The sequence below is a fragment of the Limanda limanda genome, chromosome 16 (genome assembly GCF_963576545.1).
Source record: "Limanda limanda chromosome 16, fLimLim1.1, whole genome shotgun sequence".
Lineage (NCBI taxonomy): Eukaryota > Metazoa > Chordata > Actinopteri > Pleuronectiformes > Pleuronectidae > Limanda > Limanda limanda.
The window spans coordinates 21,165,073-21,185,083 of NC_083651.1; the positions used below are offsets into that span (position 1 = coordinate 21,165,073).

Here is a 20,011-nt window from a genome sequence, read left to right on the forward strand (position 1 = left end):
CAATAAATACTGACACAATCTCTTGATTAAATAACATAATGCACCGACACCTTAAATCAGTGGTTCTCAAACTTTTTCTATGCCCCACTTTGGAGCTGGAATATTTTTCATGCCACGCGTATTTTATGTAAATACACATGAACATTAAATTCATATTACTTTCAGGAATTTCTGATGTGCAAATAAAAACCCTTTTTCAAACAACTTTTTGTGACATTTGCCAATTTTTTCATAGAATGTGACTTTGCTTAAATTCAACTTAATTGAAGTACTTTTTGTGACATTTATCATTAAATTCCTCCATCAGTCTGTACTAAAATAGAGACAAAATAAATTAATTTATAATCACTTAGTTGAGTTCCTTGCACGGTTCAGACTGGACAGACGTTGAATGTAGCCCCACTTCATGTACATTTAATATCGTCTTCTACGAAAATAATTAAATGATTATTTAAAAAGCACTATTTTAAATTATTTCAGCCCTTTATCACTCTTATCTTTTCATGATTCAATAAGATTTATGAAACAATCTTTAGTTAAACTAAACTTTTTTTAAAAAGGAGATATTATGCCCATTTAACCACAATTGATATGGTTCCTTGGGGTCTTAATGAAATGTCTGTAACATATTTTGGTCAAAATACCACAAGGATAATTAAAAAAAAAAACACTGACTCACCGGCTGCTTCTTATCACTGGAAACAGTGAAAACACAGAGTTCCTCTGGTCTCAGCTGCTCTGAGATCAGCGCCGCAGCTTCTGGATCAGAGCAGAAGCTGCAGCTGGTTTGTACAGAGCTTCAGTTTCTGTGTCCTCCTCCAGTCTGATCTGCTTTCACTTTTTGTTTTCACATTTCGCCAACTAGAATATATAGGCTGCAGCTATATGTTTTTATTTATTTCAAAATAGGGTACTTCTTATTTCATACATTTCCCACAAATATGGGGATGACTCAAATAACCCTACATAGTTCTGCGTTTGATTTATTTTAAAGTAGGCCTACACTTGCCTGTGTATTTTCTTCTCCTCTTCATAAGCATTTGGTGTTTCCCTTTGGTGTAACAGGTAAAAATAAATAAAATGTCAAGTTTTCTTTATTGTTGTTTATAATTTCATAAATGCAATAATCTAGAGATTAGTATAGCATAACTTTATATAAAATTTTATCAGCTTTGTTATCAAATACGTTTTGCGGCTCCAGACAAATTTTATTTGGGGGAAGGGGGGCAAAATGGCTCTTTTGATAGTAAAGGTTGCCGACCCCTGCTATAGACCTATAGGAGGGACATCTAATGGACAACCTAAGTACTGAAAGCTAGACTAGTATGCAGTTGTAGACACAACACAGGGGGTCCCTTGGCCTGAGAAGGGAAGATAAGGAGTTTAATGTGGCTATTAAATGTGACTAAAACTAGACTAAAATGTAATTCGTTTTCGTCGACTAAAACTAGACTAAAATTTTCTGAGTTTTCGTCGTCGAAAACTAGACTAAAACTAAGAAGGATAAAAATGACTAAATGTGACTAAAACTAATATGCATTTTCGTCTAAAGACTAAGACTAAATCAAAAATAGCTGCCAAAATTAACACTGTTACGGATGCGCCGATGGCAGTAAACGAGGCGGATATCGGCCGCTTCATCGGTGAACCACTAAATAAAAGCATTTCTGTGGTGAACTCGGTGTGTCGTGCTAACTTTGAGAATTGTGTAATAGTGGTGAGTGGCTCTCAAATGGGCGTTCCCCTGGGGTACTTCAATGTACTCCAGTACTGGAGATTTTTTTTAAATATATTTAAAATTAGCATCCATTCAAAAATTGTCATTTAATAAATATTCAATATATATATAAAATATACATATATGTGTAATCTCATGAACTGAACTTTATATGCAGTAGGCTATTAAATTTAATTATCCTAAAACCCCAGACTCCCCCACACTGATGGTTTGACCCAACCTGGCAAATATGCCACCTGTCTTCACCAGTCTATGGTCGACTCGTCACTGCTGGCACTGAAAACACGGAAAACAAAATTCTGTCAGTATTCACAAGAAGGTCGAGACTTTAACTGATGTTTTCAGGTTTATCTGAAACTTCCCTAAACAGCACCGTGAGAGCTTGGGCTTCTTCGGAGCATCGGTAAAAGATCATACTGTTACGTTGTGAAGTTACAGATTCATAACAGGAAGTCCGCGTCTCCACCACTTTCAAAATAAAATCATGTAATTCAAAAACGGAAATGAAATTATCTGACCTTAAAGCGAGCAAATATTTAACAATAAAATAACAGAAAGACACTTATTAACAATAATATTAACAATAACATACATTGGGTTATTTAAACTTTGTGTTTTTTCTGTGGGCATGAAGCCAGCACATCTTCAACTCACACAGTTTTGTTTGTGTGTGAAGGAGCACCCTGACCTGGGACAGAAAGCTTTGGAGCAGCTAATACCCTTTGCCTTTGTTTGAAACAGACTGTGCCTGGAGAAGTACCTGATCAAAGTAGTTGCCTCCCTGGCACCATACTGACAAAGATCCTCAGTGAAGCATAAGCACAAGTTTCTCACTAAAATGTAAATGCAAAAGCACTCACTCAGTTCAATGCAACAATGCATTCTTGAGTGTTGACAGTTTGTAAATTTAAGATCAGTATTCTTTTCGATCTTAAAGAAGATATTTTAAGATTGTAATTATTTAACATTTTTATTTTAAATTAAGTTAGTAATTTATAATCTATAATTAAGTTCATGAGTTCAGTTTCAGAACATCTTTATTATGATCCCAAAAGAGGTCACTTTAAGTTGACAATTATTTGTATGTGCACAAATCTTTATTTATAAATGAGATAATTATTTATTTAATAAGTCTTTACTTATTTTTATATATAATTTTATTTCAAAAAATAGTTCAAGAGAGACCACTACAATTGACAGCGGCACATTATGAAAATGAACAGGCGTTATGAAAGAGGGCCTCAGACAGTCTCCAAAAGACAGTAAATTCTCTCCAGTGGCAGGGCCAAGTCCTCCTTTCTGAGCAGAAAGTGCAGGTGAAATGCGGTAGCTCCTTCCTGCTGGCGGTTGCGCCAGTGCTTCAGCATGGCGAACACTCTGTGCACATGATGAGATTTCTCCATCTCAATCAAGAACGATCATAACAATTTCGTGCCAGGATGTGCCGATGGCACGGGCCACAATCATGAGCTGCTTCTCCGTCACCAAGCGAGATCCTGTGCAACGAGACAGAGGCAGAAAAAAGTCAGTGATGATGAAACAGTGGTGTAAAGGGAAAAGCTCAGGAAATAAGCTTTGTTCTACAACTATCATTCAATTTACATAAAATGTTCACAGTGTGATGTGCTATTGATAGTGTTGACCGTAATAAGCAATAAGCAGGCAAGAATTGAAATCACACGACAGACGCACGAAATTAAGCGTTTATCCTTGCCGCAGTGCGCAAAACGCATGAAACGCTGAAAAATGCATATTCTCGTTATGATTAGGGCCCGAGCACTGACAGGCATTGAAATTGTAAGAATTATTTTTTTTATTTTTTTTTTTCCAGGCAAATGAATTTACCATGCTCAAATTACCAAAATGTCCAGAAAATTAGAAAGTGGTGAAATTTACTTTTGCTTTTATATTTTACAAAGCACCTTGAAACTCTGGTTTTAAAAATGTGCTATATATATATATATATATATATATACACTTTTATCATATAATCTGAAAAGCTAAATAATGCAAGAATTTAAAAATGAATAATTAAGAGTTTAAACTCTTCTAAATTACCTATAATAACTAATTTTTAATTATGATTCAGTGTGACCAGTGCAGTGACACCTCAAGTGGGCTGGAGCCGACCAGTTCAAATCAGTCAGAGCCTCTCACCTGCTGCTGAGGAGGGAAGGTCTGGGTCATGAGGCGGCTGAGGAGAAGACGGAGATGGTAGGACGAGGTTGAATACACCTGTGCAGCACCAACAGTGAAATGAGAATTGGCAGGGGGGCTGTGAACACATGGAGATCGTTATTAAGGGCTGCTTTAATTACACCTACTAGCTGCAGAAGCAGCATCAGGTGACAGGGCAGACGGGTCCACCCTTTGAGCAGAGGGAGGAGTCCCTGGCTGACAACTGGATGCTTAGAAACACATGACATGAGGAGACATCAAGTGAAGAAACAACAGGAGAAAATACCGCAGACGTTTATGATGCTGTTACAGTTGGTTTGTCATTGTACCCTCAGCTGCCCCCCTCATCAGGAGATTGTTACCTCCATCAAGCAGAATCTGTTTTAATTCCAGTCTCTTTGTTTGTTGCTCTGGCCCCAAGTCTTCCTCACACTAACTGCTTTCATTCCCCCCTTCTCGTCTAAAAAACTAAAGATGACCAAGCTCTCTGTTGCTCAGGAATAGTATCCAATACCACAATGGACAATTTTGAATCTAATCCCTCTCATTAACTTGTATTTTATGTGTCTTCTATTGCATCTCCCCCCCGCACTGTCTTCACTTTCTCTTTATCCATTGTTTTTCCTTTGCTATGTTTGTAAAGCACTTGGCTTGAGTCATTTTGTTTGTGCTGAACGTGATTAAACACAGAATAAGACATCTGGCTCTCTCACCCTGTGTGCCGTCGCATAGAGGACGCCCCTCGTGGTGCTTTTGTAGGCATCTTGCAGCTGGCCCGTGTCTGATAATGTGAATTTTACCTGATGGTGGCACATCAACAAGCTGAGGACAGAAATGGAAATCAGACAATGGACATGAGAACACAGGACAGAACAGGGGACTTTCCACCTTTTGTTTGGTTCTCGTCGCCGCGGTGAGTCACAGCCCTGTCCACTAACTACATATTTTAACTCAAGTGTTTGGTTTGTTTTGTGTGTTTATTGTGTCTTGATTATATGCATTTTCGTTTATTAAAGTAGTTCCTTACTGATTTAAACACGTCTCTTGCCCCAGTGATTCAAACGAACCAGTGCTGTTGCACACACTACACCTAGTAATATTCCTGAGGTGAAACTCCTCAGGTGGCGTTGTAGGCAACCATAACTACCTCGAGTCACCGATTCACTACACTAGCATTACCTCTCATTGTTGTCAATGAAGACAAAGCCATCCAAATAGTTCTGGTTCAGACTCATGTCTAGTGATTAGTGATGTGTCCTCCAGTGTCGAGGCTTTGAAGCGTGTCGAGTTATCCAGGAAGATTTTTGTGAAGCGCGTATCAAGGCTTGTGTTGATAATATATTCGGTGGCGATCAAAGCCTTGCTTGTGGTGACGATCAGAGCCTAGTATTGACAATACACCACTGTTCACACACATACAAACACTTTAACGTGTAGTCAGATACACATAGCGTAAACACACAAACATAACACATAGTTCTTCTCCTGCTTCTCAACCTCAGAATGTTTCATTTTGTTGCGGGTGGAAATCAAAGGCAGGAGGCGTCGTTCTCAAGTTCAAATTAAACAGGTTTATTCAGACGTCACAGGTCAGGAAACTGCGGTGTCTAGCAAATGATCGTGCATGGTCGACTGATCCTGTACAGGAAAAATGGCGCTGAGGCAGAGTACGCAGAAAGCTTATATATTGATACTGGGCATGACAGAGGTTCTTCTTGGATTGGGATTGGTCGGATCTCGTCGGGTCGTCCTCCTGGCGTCGTTGGGTCCTCCTCCTGGCATTGCGTGATGACGTGCAAGCCATGTCGCGGTTACTAGAGTTCATGAGCATATTGCCTCGTGTGTGTGCTTATTTTATGTGTGTGTGAAGTGAAGTGAGGTCATAGAAAACTGTGAGAAAGGCATGAAAACCTCTAGTCTAATCTGTCCGCTGTGTGTGTGTGAGGGAGTCTCAGAACTAATATAATGAAGTGATTCATGAAGCCAGAGGTTTGAAAACCTGTTATCTGTCCGCTCTATAGCAGAATCCCTTTTTAAGGAGTATGAAACATTCTGAGGTTGAGAAGCAGGAGAAGAACTATGTGTTATGTTTGTGTGTTTACTCTATGTGTATCTGACTACACGTTAAAGTGTGTGTATGTGTGTGAACAGTGGTGTATTGTCAATAATACTCCTTAAAAAGGGAGTCTGCCATAGCGGACAGATAACAGGTTTTCAAACCTCTGGCTTCATGAATCACTTCATTATATTAGTTCTGAGACTCCCTCACACACACACAGCGGACAGATTAGACTAGAGGTTTTCATGCCTTTCTCACAGTTTTCTATGACCTCACTTCACTTCACACACACATAAAATAAGCACACACACGAGGCAATATGCTCATGAACTCTAGTAACCGCGACACGGCTTGCACGTCATCACGCAACGCCAGGAGGAGGACCAAACGACGCCAGGAGGACGACCCGACGAGATCCGATCAATCCCAATCCAAGAAGAACCTCTGTCATGCCCAGTATCAATATATAAGCTTTCTGCGTACTCTGCCTCAACGCCATTTTTCCTGTACAGGATCAGTGGACCATGCATGATCATTTGCTAGACACCGCAGTTTCCTGACCTGTGACCTCTGAATAAACCTGCTTAATTTTAACTTGAGAACGACGCCTCCTGCCTTTGATTTCCACCCGCAACACTAGCATGTGGTGACGATCAGATCCTAGCATGTGGTGACGATCAGAGCCTAGCATGTGGTGACGATCAGATCCTAGCATGTGGTGACGATCAGAGCATAGCATGTGGTGACGATCAGAGCATAGCATGTGGTGACGATCAGAGCCTAGCATGTGGTGACGATCAGAGCCTCGCGACCCGGCAGCAATGGAACCCCCCCTCACATTTTGTGGACTTGGGACTTTATATCGCGTTTGTTTGCAAAAAAAAAAAGAAACTGCCTGAAACCCAGCACTGTAAAAAGTTATTTTTAAATAAAAATGAATAAAATGTTGTCCCTACTCACACAAGCACATTCACATCACAATCCTGCGCAGATGGCAGTAAACGAGGCGAATATCGGTCGCTATATCGGTGCACCACTAAATAAAAGCATTCGATTGAGGTGAACTTGGAGTGTTGTGCCAACTGTGAGATCGTGCTGTGTGTATTAGAAAAAGCTGCCATGAATATAAAGCATCTATCGATGAGCAAAGAAACATGTAGACTTTGCTGTGACATGCTCCCTGTGGAACCTGCCGGTTAGCCGCTAGCTAGTGTGGCCAGATGCGGGCGCCTGCCCTGCCACTTGGAGCGCTATACCTGCGTGCGCCTTACCCGCCAAGTGGGGTGCTAGCACCACTATTTAGGGAAACAGCGGGCTCTTTCACGCCCTCTCCCTGGCCCTTTGCCTCGTTTCTGGACTTTGGTTGGAGAGGGGGGTAGCGTGGTCGGTTGTGCACATCGGTTTGGATATCTTATCAACTGCAGTTATTCCAAACTGACGTACGGCACGAAATCGTTCCGCCGGGAGAGACGAGCACGGTAGCGCGCCAGCAGGGTAAGTGACGCTGTCTGCCGTCCTCGCTTTTACCGTGCTGTTGCTCTGTAGCTGACACATTATTCAATTTTACAGCTAAAACTACCAAACTTGGTTAACGCTGAGATGATATATGGAAAAGAAATAGAAGAAATTATAAAAAAAATATATAACTTTCCATCACCTCCAGTTTATGTTTCATGTATTGTGCATCATATAAGTCATATATGATTTACTCCTGAAAGTGGCCACTTTTGCATTCTTTTCATACAATATAATAAAAAGAATTGCATAAGAATCATGTGAGAACCATGTATGTGAAAAATAAGGAAATGTTGGGGGTGAAGTCCTGAGTGCTGACCATCAAACAATGGGTTGTAAATACTTGAGGCCTGCCAGGCCAAGCTGAAACCAGTTCAACCAGTCTTCACTCTGAAATCACACCTTACTCAGACAACGTGGAGCCTCGCCCAGCAGGGGGGGGGCATCTCGGGTGTCCTTCAGGGACCCCCACTGGGATCCTGAAACGCCCACTGAGGTCGAATCCCCGCCCACTAAGGTCGGAACCCTGACATTCTCATTGGCTGAGAGCCAACTGAGGCCCATGACCACTTCCTGAAGAGGCTGGACCTCTCAGGTAGAACAAAACCCCTTAACCCACAGAAATCTTTCTCTTTTAACTCCACTGCTCAAGTTGTATCAGACCTTCCGAGGCCGACCACACGACTCAGTAACTAAGGAGGCGATTAGACGTTTGTTTAATATCATTTTATTTGAATCCGTTTCATTTCTTCTTTTATCTCAGTCGAAGTTTTATTTTGATAGGACTTTTTGCTGTTTTAACTTGAAAGACCGAAACAGGAAGTGCACCCGCTAGACGGACACTTTCCACAGACTTTTCCTTTTTCAACGATCTACAAACGGCTTCCACAAAGCCGTTCCCTGCAGAAGCGCGACGTTCATCCCGCTGAGGAGTATGAGACAATCCACTCCGTTCCTGTAAAACAGCACGATCTCCGCTGTTACAGAAGAAAGACGAAGTTTCATTCCGTCAAGGAGCACGAGGAATTCGCTCCCTTTTCCGGTCCAGCGGCGAGCTCCGGAGCTCCGCTTGAGAGAGACCACGTGATTCACTGGCCCCCGACACATTCGCGCCGAGGCGCAGGCACACCGCGAGGGTTGCACAGTAAGAGACTTGATTGTCTGGGCCGCGCTGTTTACGTCCGTGTTAGTCTGCAGTGATTAAATCACTGTTAACTTATCTCCGGCGTGTTTTAAGAGCTTCTTTGAACTCTCCTTGCATGTTTTCTCTCTCTCTTGACTCTCTCTCTCTCTTCTCCTGAACCTGTTACACAAACGTTCCGATCTGTATATACAGTTCATGTCACATAGATAAATCTATACTTAGAGAGCCTGAACACATCTGGAAGCCATTCAGCCCCAAAGCCAAGCAAAGATCAAGAATTCTCTTTGTCTGAAACTTCCTTTGTGTAGTTCATGTGGCGACCGCCATTGTGAGCTTAGGCCACATGGTCATTTACATAGTCTCCATTTTGGATAACGTTAAGTTAAACCACCATTTTGAGAGTCTATTGTTGCCACGCCTTCTCTCTCTCTCTCTCCTCCAATTCTGGCTCTGATTTCCAAAGCGGCTCAGCCAGCTTGTTTTGTAGTCACCACCATTTTGAGAGTTTTTAGGCCTAATGACTCCTTGAGTCATTGTCTGCCTCCATCTTAGATGTGACGTCACCACATGACTACGTCATCGCCACGCCCCCTTTTCTCTCTCTCTCTCTCTCACACACACACACACAGACACACTGATAGACACATACACAGACAGACACACATACACAGATACACATAGATGGACCATAGGTTACATGTGTTTCTAAATGGTGATAAGTGCTGCTGCTGTTGTGATCTTTGAATTATTGGAGTTTGTTAAGATGATGAATCATTAAATAACACTAACTTTATTTCACATACACACACATAGACACACACACACAGAGAGACACTTTGACACAGACACACACACAGAGACAGACATACATAGGTAGACCGCAGGTTTTACATGTATTTTCTGAATTGTGATAAGTGCTGCTGCTGTGTTTATCTTTGAAATATTGGAGTCTGTTAAAATGATGAATCATTAAATAACATTAACGGTATTTCCCCTTTTTAATAAATGCTTTTGTAATTAAAGTATCTGTAGTCTGTGATTATTTGTGCATAAGTGTGTGAATACAGCTGGATTATGATTGCCTGTGCTCGAACTTAGAAGCATTCACTGTTTATTAAATAATCATTAATATTAACTATTAATATTATTAATTTAACCAATATCATATGAGACTAATATTTATAGCTTGATTTCGTTGGTCCCTGTAACCAGGGTGGTGCCCCTCTACGATAAGTTATGGCCTTATCATTTTTAATTATTTTTAATAAATAATCTTTTATTATTTTAATAATCATATTTCATGATTATTAGTAATTAGCCAACGTCAAGTCTACTCCTATTGCACAACAGAAAGCACACATCAACGTATGTTTTTCATACATGTTTCATATAATTTTTGCAGTTTTTTTTACTATGCCTGTTATAAAGACATATACTCTACATATATGAACAAATACCATTACATGTAGGTTTTCTTTATGTAAAGTGAATATTTTTTCCAGGGAAATTATACTGTCTCTATATGTTTCATATAGGTTTATTAAATGGCATCTAATAAAAATCTCTATAAAAACATATAGGAATATGTACCATTACATATAGATTTTTTGTAGGATAAGGGAAGTCAGCCTATGAAATTTGCAATACAATTATCAAAATTACATACTTTTTTATGAATTATTTCATACAGTTTCATATAAGTTTCTATCATAAGAAACATGTAACTCACATATGAAAGTGACGAAACTTAATTTGTCCCTTAACTACTGCAATACTACTTTCTACCATTCCAGCTACATAACTGCAGTCCATAAATGCTTTCAATATCTGTAATGCTGCAAAAAATGGCTGTTAGGCAAACTTTTTATTTAATGGACTTTATCTGCAGTGAACTGATATTATAGTGAACATCAACATGGGCAAAACTAGGGAGGGATAAAAACCTGCCCACTTAAAACAATTTCCCTCGAACAGGTAAAACCTGGCTACAAATGTGACACTGTTACAGTAACAGCAGGAGGATGGCCTGGGCCAGGTCCCACAGGCTGGTGTGAGGCAGCCCTGTCTCTAACAGACCCTGCCAACCCAGAATACCTGCATGTAGAGAGAAACTCACACGTATCAATCAATCAATCAAGTTTTATTTGTATAGCCCACATTCACAAATAACAATTCGTCTCATAGGGCTTCAACATTGTGTGACATCCTCTGTCCTTAACCCTCAACAAGAGTAAGGAAAAACTACTAAAAACCCTTTTCACAGGTAAAAATATGTAGAAACCTCAGAGAGAGCCACATGTGAGGGATCTCTCTCAGGACGGACAGAAGTGCAATAGATGTCAGGTGTAAGAAAACATTATCAGGATTTTTAGCAGCATCGATGAGGGTAAACATTTTTCAATACTATGTGTCAGGCAGTCCCGCTGCAATCACAGTCTCTGGCCAGCAGCCAGCAAGACCACGATCCAGCATCAGGATGGGATCCACTATAATCCACAGTCATTGTCCACCGCCGCCAGTTAGAATCCATTATCAGCTGCCGCCTCGGTCGTGGTCCCTCATCATCCGATGCCAACGCGGCAAAGGATCCTCCATTACAACGACCATCAGCTGGCACGATACAGAATCCACCAAACTGGATCCACCATTGCGACCTCTGACGCGCGATCAACAATCATAATCCATGGTGCCGCCACAGCTGTGGCCCTGCATCCGCGGGCGCTAAGGCACAGAAACTCCGGGAAAGGGGTCAGGTTAGTAACATGTACTGATCAGATAAGAATTATCTTGATGTGATAAATATGGAGAAAAGGAAGGAGAAGCAGGAAAGAGAAGCTCTGTGTGTCTTGTGTCATAAATTCCCTGTGCGTCTTAGCATCATCAGGGGTTTTTGCCATTTAATCAATTTTGGAACATCGCACTAATTAGCTCTAAGTATAAGCTTTATCAAAAAGAAAGGTTTTGAGTCTACTTTTAAACGAACAGAGCGTGTCTGCTTCCCTAACTGAAAGTGAGAGATTATTCCACAGGAGTGGGGCTTGATGGCTAAAAGCTCTGGCTCCTACTCTACTTTTAGAGATTTTAGGGACAACAAGTAAACCTGAGTTCTGGGATCGGAGTGCTCTAGTAGGTTGATATGGAACTAACATCTCTTTAAGGTAAAGAGGTGCCATATCATTAAGGGCCTTGAAGGTGAGGAGGAGAATTTTAAATTCTATTCTAGATTTAACAGGAAGCCAGTGTAGCGATGCTAATACTGGAGAAATGTGCTCTCTTTGCTTAGTTCTCGTCAGGACACGTGCTGCGGCATTTTGGACCAGCTGCAGAGTCTTTAACGACTTGCTGCTGGAGCCTGATAATAGTGAATTACAGTAGTCCAGTCTCGATGTAACAAAGGCGTGGACTAGTTTTTCTGCATCTTTTTGCGAAAGGACATGTCTGATTTTTGAGATATTACGCAAGTGGAAAAACGCGGTCCTAGAAATTACTTTTAAGTGACTATTAAAGGACAAATCAGGATCGAAGATCACTCCCAAGTTCCTGACTGTGTCATTGGAAGCAAGGGCAATGTCATCTAGCGCAGCTATATCATTAGATAATGTATCTCTAAGGTGTTTAGGGCCGAGTATTATAACCTCTGTTTTATCTGAGTTTAATAAGAGAAAATTGCGGGTCATCCAGGTTTTTATGTCCTTGAGACATGCTCGAAGTTTAGTTAATTGATTACTTTGATCAGGTTTTATTGACAAATATAACTGGGTGTCATCCGCATAGCAGTGGAAATTTATCGAGTGTGTCCTGATAATGTTTCCTAGTGGAAGCATATATAATGAGAATAAAATTTGGCCGAGCACAGACCCCTGTGGGACACCATGGTTAACTTTGGTGCGCACCGATGACTCATCATTGATTTGAACGAATTGGGAGCGATCAGCAAAATAAGATTTAAACCAGTTTAAGGCCGTTCCTTTAATTTTAATTAACTGTTTTAGTCTCTCTAATAAAATTTGATGGTCAATTGTGTTGAATGCTGCACTGAGATCTAACAGAACCAGGACAGACACAAGTCCCTGATCTGAAGCTATTAGAAGGTCATTAGTGACTTTTGCCAGGGCTGTCTCTGTGCTGTGATTGGTTCTAAACCCAGACTGAAAGTCTTCATATATATTATTTTCCTGGAGAAACTCACACAGCTGATTGGCTACAACTTTTTCTAAGATTTTAGATAGGAAGGGGAGATTAGATATTGGCCTGTAATTTGCTAAAACCTCTGGGTCTAGGGTGGGTTTTTTGAGTAGGGGTTTGATTACAGCTATTTTAAAAGACTGTGGTACATAACCTGATGATAATGACAGATTGATTGTGTTAAGTAACGAATTATCTATTAGGGGCAGAATTTCTTTAATTAATTTAGTTGGAATCGGATCTAAAATACAGGTTGTTGGTTTAGAACCTGAGACTATTTTGGTAAACTGATCACGGGTGATCAGAGAGAAGCTGTCTAAGTAATGGGAAGGATTCTCAGCCGTTTCTGAGATCTCTATTGTTGGGAGGGTATTAGTGCCAATTGAGGGCAGGAGATGATTGATTTTATTTCTAATAGTTAGAATTTTATCATTAAAAAAGGTCATAAAGATATTGCTATTTAGGGATCGAGGAATACAGAGGTGTGACTCTCTGTCAGCCTGGCTACAGTGCTGAAGAGAAACCTTGGGTTGTTTTTATTCTCTTCTATTAGTTTTGAATAATAGGCAGCTCTTGCTTTGTGGAGAGCCTTTTTATATTCTTTAACACTACTCTTCCAGTCTAGGAGATTTTCAACACTGTTGCTGGAGCGCCACTTCCTTTCTAGTTTTCTTGATATTTGTTTCAACTCATGTGTCTTGGAATTATACGACGGAGCTAATTGACTATGTTTTACACATTTCTTTTTTAGAGGCGCTATTGAGTCTAATGTTAATCGTAACGAGTCTGCAGAGCTATCTACGAGGTGGTCAATCTCAATAGAGCTCGGGTTTTTAAAGGATTTGTTGTTTATGTCGACGGATAATACGGGTTTAAATGTAATCGGAATTATTTCCTTAAATTTAGCTACAGCACTATCAGGTAGACATCTAGAAAATGAGTTTTTTATTAGGGGCATATATTCAGATAGTGAAAAATCGAAGGTTATTAAATTATGGTCTGATAGTACTGGATTGCGCGGAAGTACTGTTAAATGTTCAATTTTGACACCGTATGATAACACAAGGTCAAGTGTGTAGTTACAACAATGAGTAGGTTGATGTACACACTGACTAAAACCAATTGAGTCTAGTATTGAAATAAATGCTACGCTCAGGCTATCTTTATTATTGTCAACATGAATATTAAAGTCACCAACAATAATAATTTTATCGGTCTTTAGGACTAGGTTTGATAAAAACTCAGGGAATTCTGTTAGAAATTCAGTATAAGCCCCAGGAGCACGATAAACTACAGCAAATACGATTGGCTGTTGGTGTTTCCTGGATTGACGTGGAAGACTAAGAACAAAACATTCAAATGAGTTGTAGCTAAGTTTAGGTTTAGGATTAATTGATAGACTGGAATTAAAAATAGCAGCAACTCCACCTCCTCGCCCGAGTTCCCTGGGGACGTGTGAATTTATATGACTGGGGGGAGTAGATTCATTCAAACTGACATATTCATCAGGATGCAGCCACGTCTCAGTAAGGGACAATAAATCTATATTGTAGTCTGAGACTAGTTCATTAACTAAAATAGCCTTCGAGGACAGTGATCTAATGTTTAAAATACCACATTTGAAAATCTTTGTTTCCTGTGTTGTTCCAGAGGTTGTGTTAATAAGTATAAGATTATTGTGTGGAGTTCTCGCTCTGTTATTGTTTAATTTAATTGGACGGTAGACAGAGACAGTCTCTATGCGGTTGGGTGACTGATCCAGAGGGAGCGCAGAGAAGTGTTTAGCACTGCAGCTCTGCTTCCTGGTCCCAACTCTGGGTTGTCATGTGATAGACTTAGTAATATTCTTAGATAAGAGAGCTGCTCCATCCCAAGTGGGATGAACGCCGTCTCTCCTAACAAGACCAGGTTTCCTCCAAAAAGTTTGCCAATTATCTATAAAGCCCACACCGTTTACAGTATAACTCTTCTATGAAGAGATTTGGGGAATTATTAGATAGATTGCAGAGAAAAACTTAAAAAAGAACAACAAGTTCTCAGGGTGTCAGTATAAACAAATCAAGAAACATCAATCTCAGAAAAACAAAAATCTGTCCAGAAAATGAGGCCTGTTCTCATTAAGTCAAATAAATTGATTGATTTTACTAGCTGTTATTAGACAAAGAGTTTAAACAGTGATCTTACCCTCAGGCAGCTGTGGTCCGTAGAGGATGAACAGCAAGTGAGCCTGAGTGACCACGGACCAAGGCCTCAGAAGTTGTGTGAGCCAGAACTGACTCAGCCACGGATCCAACAGAACCTGACGACAGAACAGACGGAACTGCACCTCCTGGTACCTCCTCACCCCTGATGTCAGACATTATGAAAGTAAGACAACATGTTTTTTGTAACATGCTCCAGGATTTCACAAGCCTCATCAGGAGAAGGCCCAGACAGGAGAGGAAGCACTGCTATTGGCTCATCCTCTTCTCTGTTGTTCAAACAACTCAGACTTAAAACTAATATCTGCTCATCACTGCCTTCACCACCATGGATATGAGGCAGGGAGACTGAAATGAACGACATGCAAGTATTAGACTGGACACAGTGGGCTTGATGGAGAGAACACTTGAGTTCCAGCCTCTCTAAACACTGCAGTATTTTCCCGACGAGACACACTGAAAACACACACCTGGTTTTGCAGCGATAACCGCCTCCACTTTTTGCAGCAGGTTTTTGAGCTCACACAGGAAGTTGAACACTCTGTGACACTCTAGCTCGTCCCAGCCTGCAATCAGTGTCTTTAAATGGACGGGACACAAAAAGCAAGAAAACAGTTAGTCTTGTAGTAGAAAATTAACTCAGCAAGGTTGAAAAAGTATTTTGTATAAGTGTTTGAAGCCTTCTCAAGAGACTTTTATGACTTGTATTTACATACAACAAATGGTTGATGACTTGAGCTGTTTTATGGTCGGAACTGTTTATGACGTCAATATAGTGAGACCTTGTGCGACTTAATTACCCATCAAAGGAAGGAATGTATCTCTTCTTATCACCTCAAGAAACACATGTGAATCAGCTGTTATGTTTAGTTTCCTGTCCTTCCTCCACATATGGAACCTGTCTGGATTGGCTCAGAGAGACAGCCCTATCCCCTGGTATATAAGATCTGTGTATCTGACTGTTCTGCATCTTCACTCTGAGTTCTTTGGGACTCCCTGTGTTGATCCTTTCTGCAGAAAGCCCCTTATTAAATACACGTAGATAACTTTGTTGTTTCCAGCCTCTTGTATCTCCAGATTTCCATCACAAATTTGGTGTCAGAAGTGGGATCGCACGTCTGGACGCATCTGGACTCGGTGTCTACGGTTGACTGATCATCTTGGAAAAAAGTTTCCAACCTTAACCTCCCCACGGGTGAGACGCAGGTGACCTAGACCCGAGCCGGGTCGTCTCAGCGCTGCGATCTATCTGGTGAGAATCTGAGATTTCAAGTGTAATTTATCCCAGCAAAACATAGTGTTATAGAGAAGTTGGTCTAAGAGGAACGGGATCCTCAAGACGGGTGAAAGCCCCGTAAATTTTTAACCAAGGTTTAGAAGAAACCTGGAAGGTAGACTGACGAGGTACCTTAAGGAGTTGTTTCGACTGCAACCACAGAGAGGACATAATACTGAGTGTATTTGCATTGTGTCAGGCAACTCAAAAAAGCGCGCTATGTAGAGAACTTCTTTAGGGCACTATGCTTTATGTTGGTTAGGCAGGATTTTTAAAAGTGTATTAAACCGCAAAAAAAAAAAAAAAAGATACGAATTGAGAAATTACCATTGACCAAGTAATTATAAGGAAATTACTATTGATTATTATATAGGGGATACTACAGTATTTTGAGGATATTAATATTACTACGTTTCCTATTTTGCTCCTTACGAAAGTGTTTTGGAGATTGATTAAAGATAACTAAAACTTAAAATAATTTTTTTTTTTAAATATGGGTAAAAGTAACAGGAAAGAAAAATTTGATGGAACTGATCTGAGTAGTCCTAATATGAATTTCATGCGAAGGAACTATGGTGACACAGCACTCAGCCAGGTGAAAGTTTGGATGAATGAATGTGGGTTTCCAGAGGGGGGGAGTTTTAGCATGAGACAGCTGAAACAGCTGAAACTAAAGCTAGAGGAGAAAGAAAGAGTAAAACGTACATTTCAGGCAGAATGGAAGGGATATGGAATGTGGTTAGAAGAAGCACAACGTAGGGACAAAAAACAAACATTTGTAAAGACAGATAAACCCTCACAAGTATCTCAGTGTTTCAAAATGCAGGATTCCGACCTCGACTCTGCCCCGCCAAGAAGACAACAACCTGCACAGCTCCAAGCTGCACCGCAAGCGGGTGCTCCACAAGCAGGAGCCCAAGCTCCACCACCTCTTCCACCTCTTCCACCTCTTCCACCACCTCCTCTACCACCTCTTCCACCATCTCCTCCACCATACAACATTCCAGACCCTCAACCCCCTTCTCCACCTCACACCCGACGAGGCGGACGATACGGACCGGGACAGGATCCGGCCCACAATGTTTTGTGCCTCCCGATGGTTGAAGTGGCAGGAGCAAATGGGAATGCTATACTTGTGCACAGGCCATGGACAACCAGCGATATCCAAGCAGCAATGAGTCACCTCCCTTCCCCATCAAATGCAGGGGGAGTGAAGTTTGCAGAGGAGCTGCTTGTCTTCTGCATAGTATCAATCAGATGCTTATGCTCATATGCCAATGCACACACTCACAGTGCTAGGGAAAGACATTCAATTCCTTGCAGATTCAGGAGCAACACATTCTGTCATCAAGAGCAATATGTTTGAAACACCTCCTAAAATGAGTGGACGATTTGTTAGATCTGTGGGCGCTTCAGGAAGCATCGTGGTTGAAAAATTCACTGCTCCCTTAATATGTAGTGATAGCAGCACAGGAAAATTTAAGTGTTAATTTTTGCTATCCTCATGTTGTCCAATTAATTTGATGGGAAGAGACGTAATGTGTCTTATGGGCATTTCTCTAATTTCCACCCCATCAGGAGTAGTAGTGATCCGAACGGCTGATCTGGATCCCCCACAGATTTACACATGCATTAAGCATAATGCTGATTCACTGCTATATGCGTATGAATGGAAGCTCTGCTCATCTGTTGTCACCTCAATCAACACTGATCTAGTGGATAAGGCACATTCAGTCACACTAGGAACAGACACCACATATATGTTTCCAGAAGATTTACACTGCATGGCACACATACACGAAGGGAAAGATCCAGGATTTGAGAAAAGATGGTTTCGAGAAAGTTGTTTGAGAGAGAAGTTAACGCTAAGTTGCATGTTCTGGAATGAACATAGATGTGCTGTTTCTGTAATTTTGCCTAACGCAGAATATAAGTCAACCTCTCAGTTCCTTCACAGATATTCAGAGGTTGCTTCCCTTTTTGACGTTCCTGATTCCTATCCACATGTCTCACTGTCGAAGCACAAAAATGATGAATGGCAAGACTTGGGACCGTGGATAAAAACATGTGTCAATGTGGACATTTGGGAAAAAACATCAGATCCTGTGGTTCAGTATAATCCATTTTTGAAAGTGTATAGAAAACGATTTACGTCTGTTGTTCACACATTCAGAACTGTTCAACTGGTACCAGACACACACACAGACACCCAATATGCACATGCATATTTAAATGACACAAACATCATTTCAGAAACACACCCAGCTCTAAAAGATGTCCCTAAGACACTTTGGGCTCAAGGCAATCATGATGTGGGTTTAATTCGAAACATGAAACCTGTAGTCATCAAACCAAAATCTGACTATAGACCACATCAATCTCAATATCCACTAAGACAGGAAGCCATCGATGGTATTACGCCAGTTTTCAACTCTCTATTGAAGGCGGGTGTAATTGTTCCTTGCAAGGATTCACCGGTGCGCACTCCGATTTTTCCGGTCAAGAAAGTTCGCGATGAATCACAACCTGACGATTGGCGATTTGTTCAAGATTTGAAAGCTGTGAATGCTGCAGTACAGCAGCGCGCTCCGTCGGTTCCAAATCCTTATACAATCCTTTCCCAAGTTCCGCCGGACAGTAAATGGTTCTCTGTTGTTGATCTGGCAAATGCATTTTTCAGCGTTCAAATCGATAAAGACAGCCAATACTGGTTTGCATTTGAGTTCAACAGAGAAAGTTACACCTTCACACGCCTGTGTCAGGGCTACTGTGAATCACCTACCATTTACAACCAGGCGTTAAAAGACAGCTTGAGCTCATTAGAGATCACACCAGGAAGTGCACTGTTACAATACGTTGACGATTTAATGATTTGTGCTCCAACTAAAGAACAGTATGAAAATGATACTGTGGCTCTCTTAAAACATTTAGATGCAGAAGGCCACAAAGCAAGCCTGAAAAAATTGCAGTTTGTAAAAGAACAAGTTTCATTTTTAGGGCATGTGATCACAGCAGAGGGCAAATCCCTCTCCCCTAAGAGAGCATTAGCAATTCAAAATATTCCAAAACCTGTCACAAAGAAACAAGTGATGTCATTCCTGGGAATGTGCTCTTATTGTAGATCATTTATTCCTAACTATGCTGTCCTCGAGGCGCCCCTTAGCGCAATCGCACACGGGCAAGGCTTGCAAGCATATAGCAAAGTGACATGGACTGATGACGCGGAGAAAGCTTTCACTGACTTGAAACTGACCTTACAAACGACCCCGACTTTAGGACTACCGAACCCTGACCGACCTTTCACACAAGCAGTTGACGAGAAGGGTGGCTACATGACTTCAGTGCTGCTCCAAGAACATGGGGGTAAACAGAGACCTGTTGCATTTTTCTCAGCAAAACTTGATCCAGTTGCTGCAGGCCTGCCTACTTGTCTCAGAGCTGTAGCAGCTGCGGAGAAGGCTGTACTGGCATCCAGGGATTTAGTAGGATACTCCCCACCCACCCTGTTGGTTCCACATGCTGTGTCTATGATTTTGTTGGAACAAAAGACATTTCATTTGTCTGCTGCACGCTGGCTTCGTTATCATGCTATTCTGTTGGAAATGCCTAACATCACTGTGAAAAGATGTAATGTTCTTAACCCAGCAACTCTTCTTCCAACAGAAGGAGATGGTGAACAACATAACTGTGTAGTAACAATAACTGAAGTTTGTTC

At 41.0% G+C, this 20,011-nt stretch overlaps 1 protein-coding gene across 1 annotated transcript in view; it reads right to left on the reverse strand.

Annotated features, from left to right (window-relative positions):
- The window catches only part of LOC133021740 (F-box only protein 47-like), a 46,693-nt gene that overhangs the window by 21,033 nt on the left and 5,649 nt on the right, over window positions 1–20,011 (reverse strand). Inside the window, exons 7-9 of the mRNA XM_061088703.1 lie at window positions 15,491–15,599; window positions 15,004–15,165; window positions 10,647–10,743 (exon numbers count right to left, since the gene is read on the reverse strand). Of these exons, the coding sequence (XP_060944686.1) occupies window positions 10,647–10,743; window positions 15,004–15,165; window positions 15,491–15,599 (368 nt within the window). The remainder of the gene's footprint in view (window positions 1–10,646; window positions 10,744–15,003; window positions 15,166–15,490; window positions 15,600–20,011) is intronic.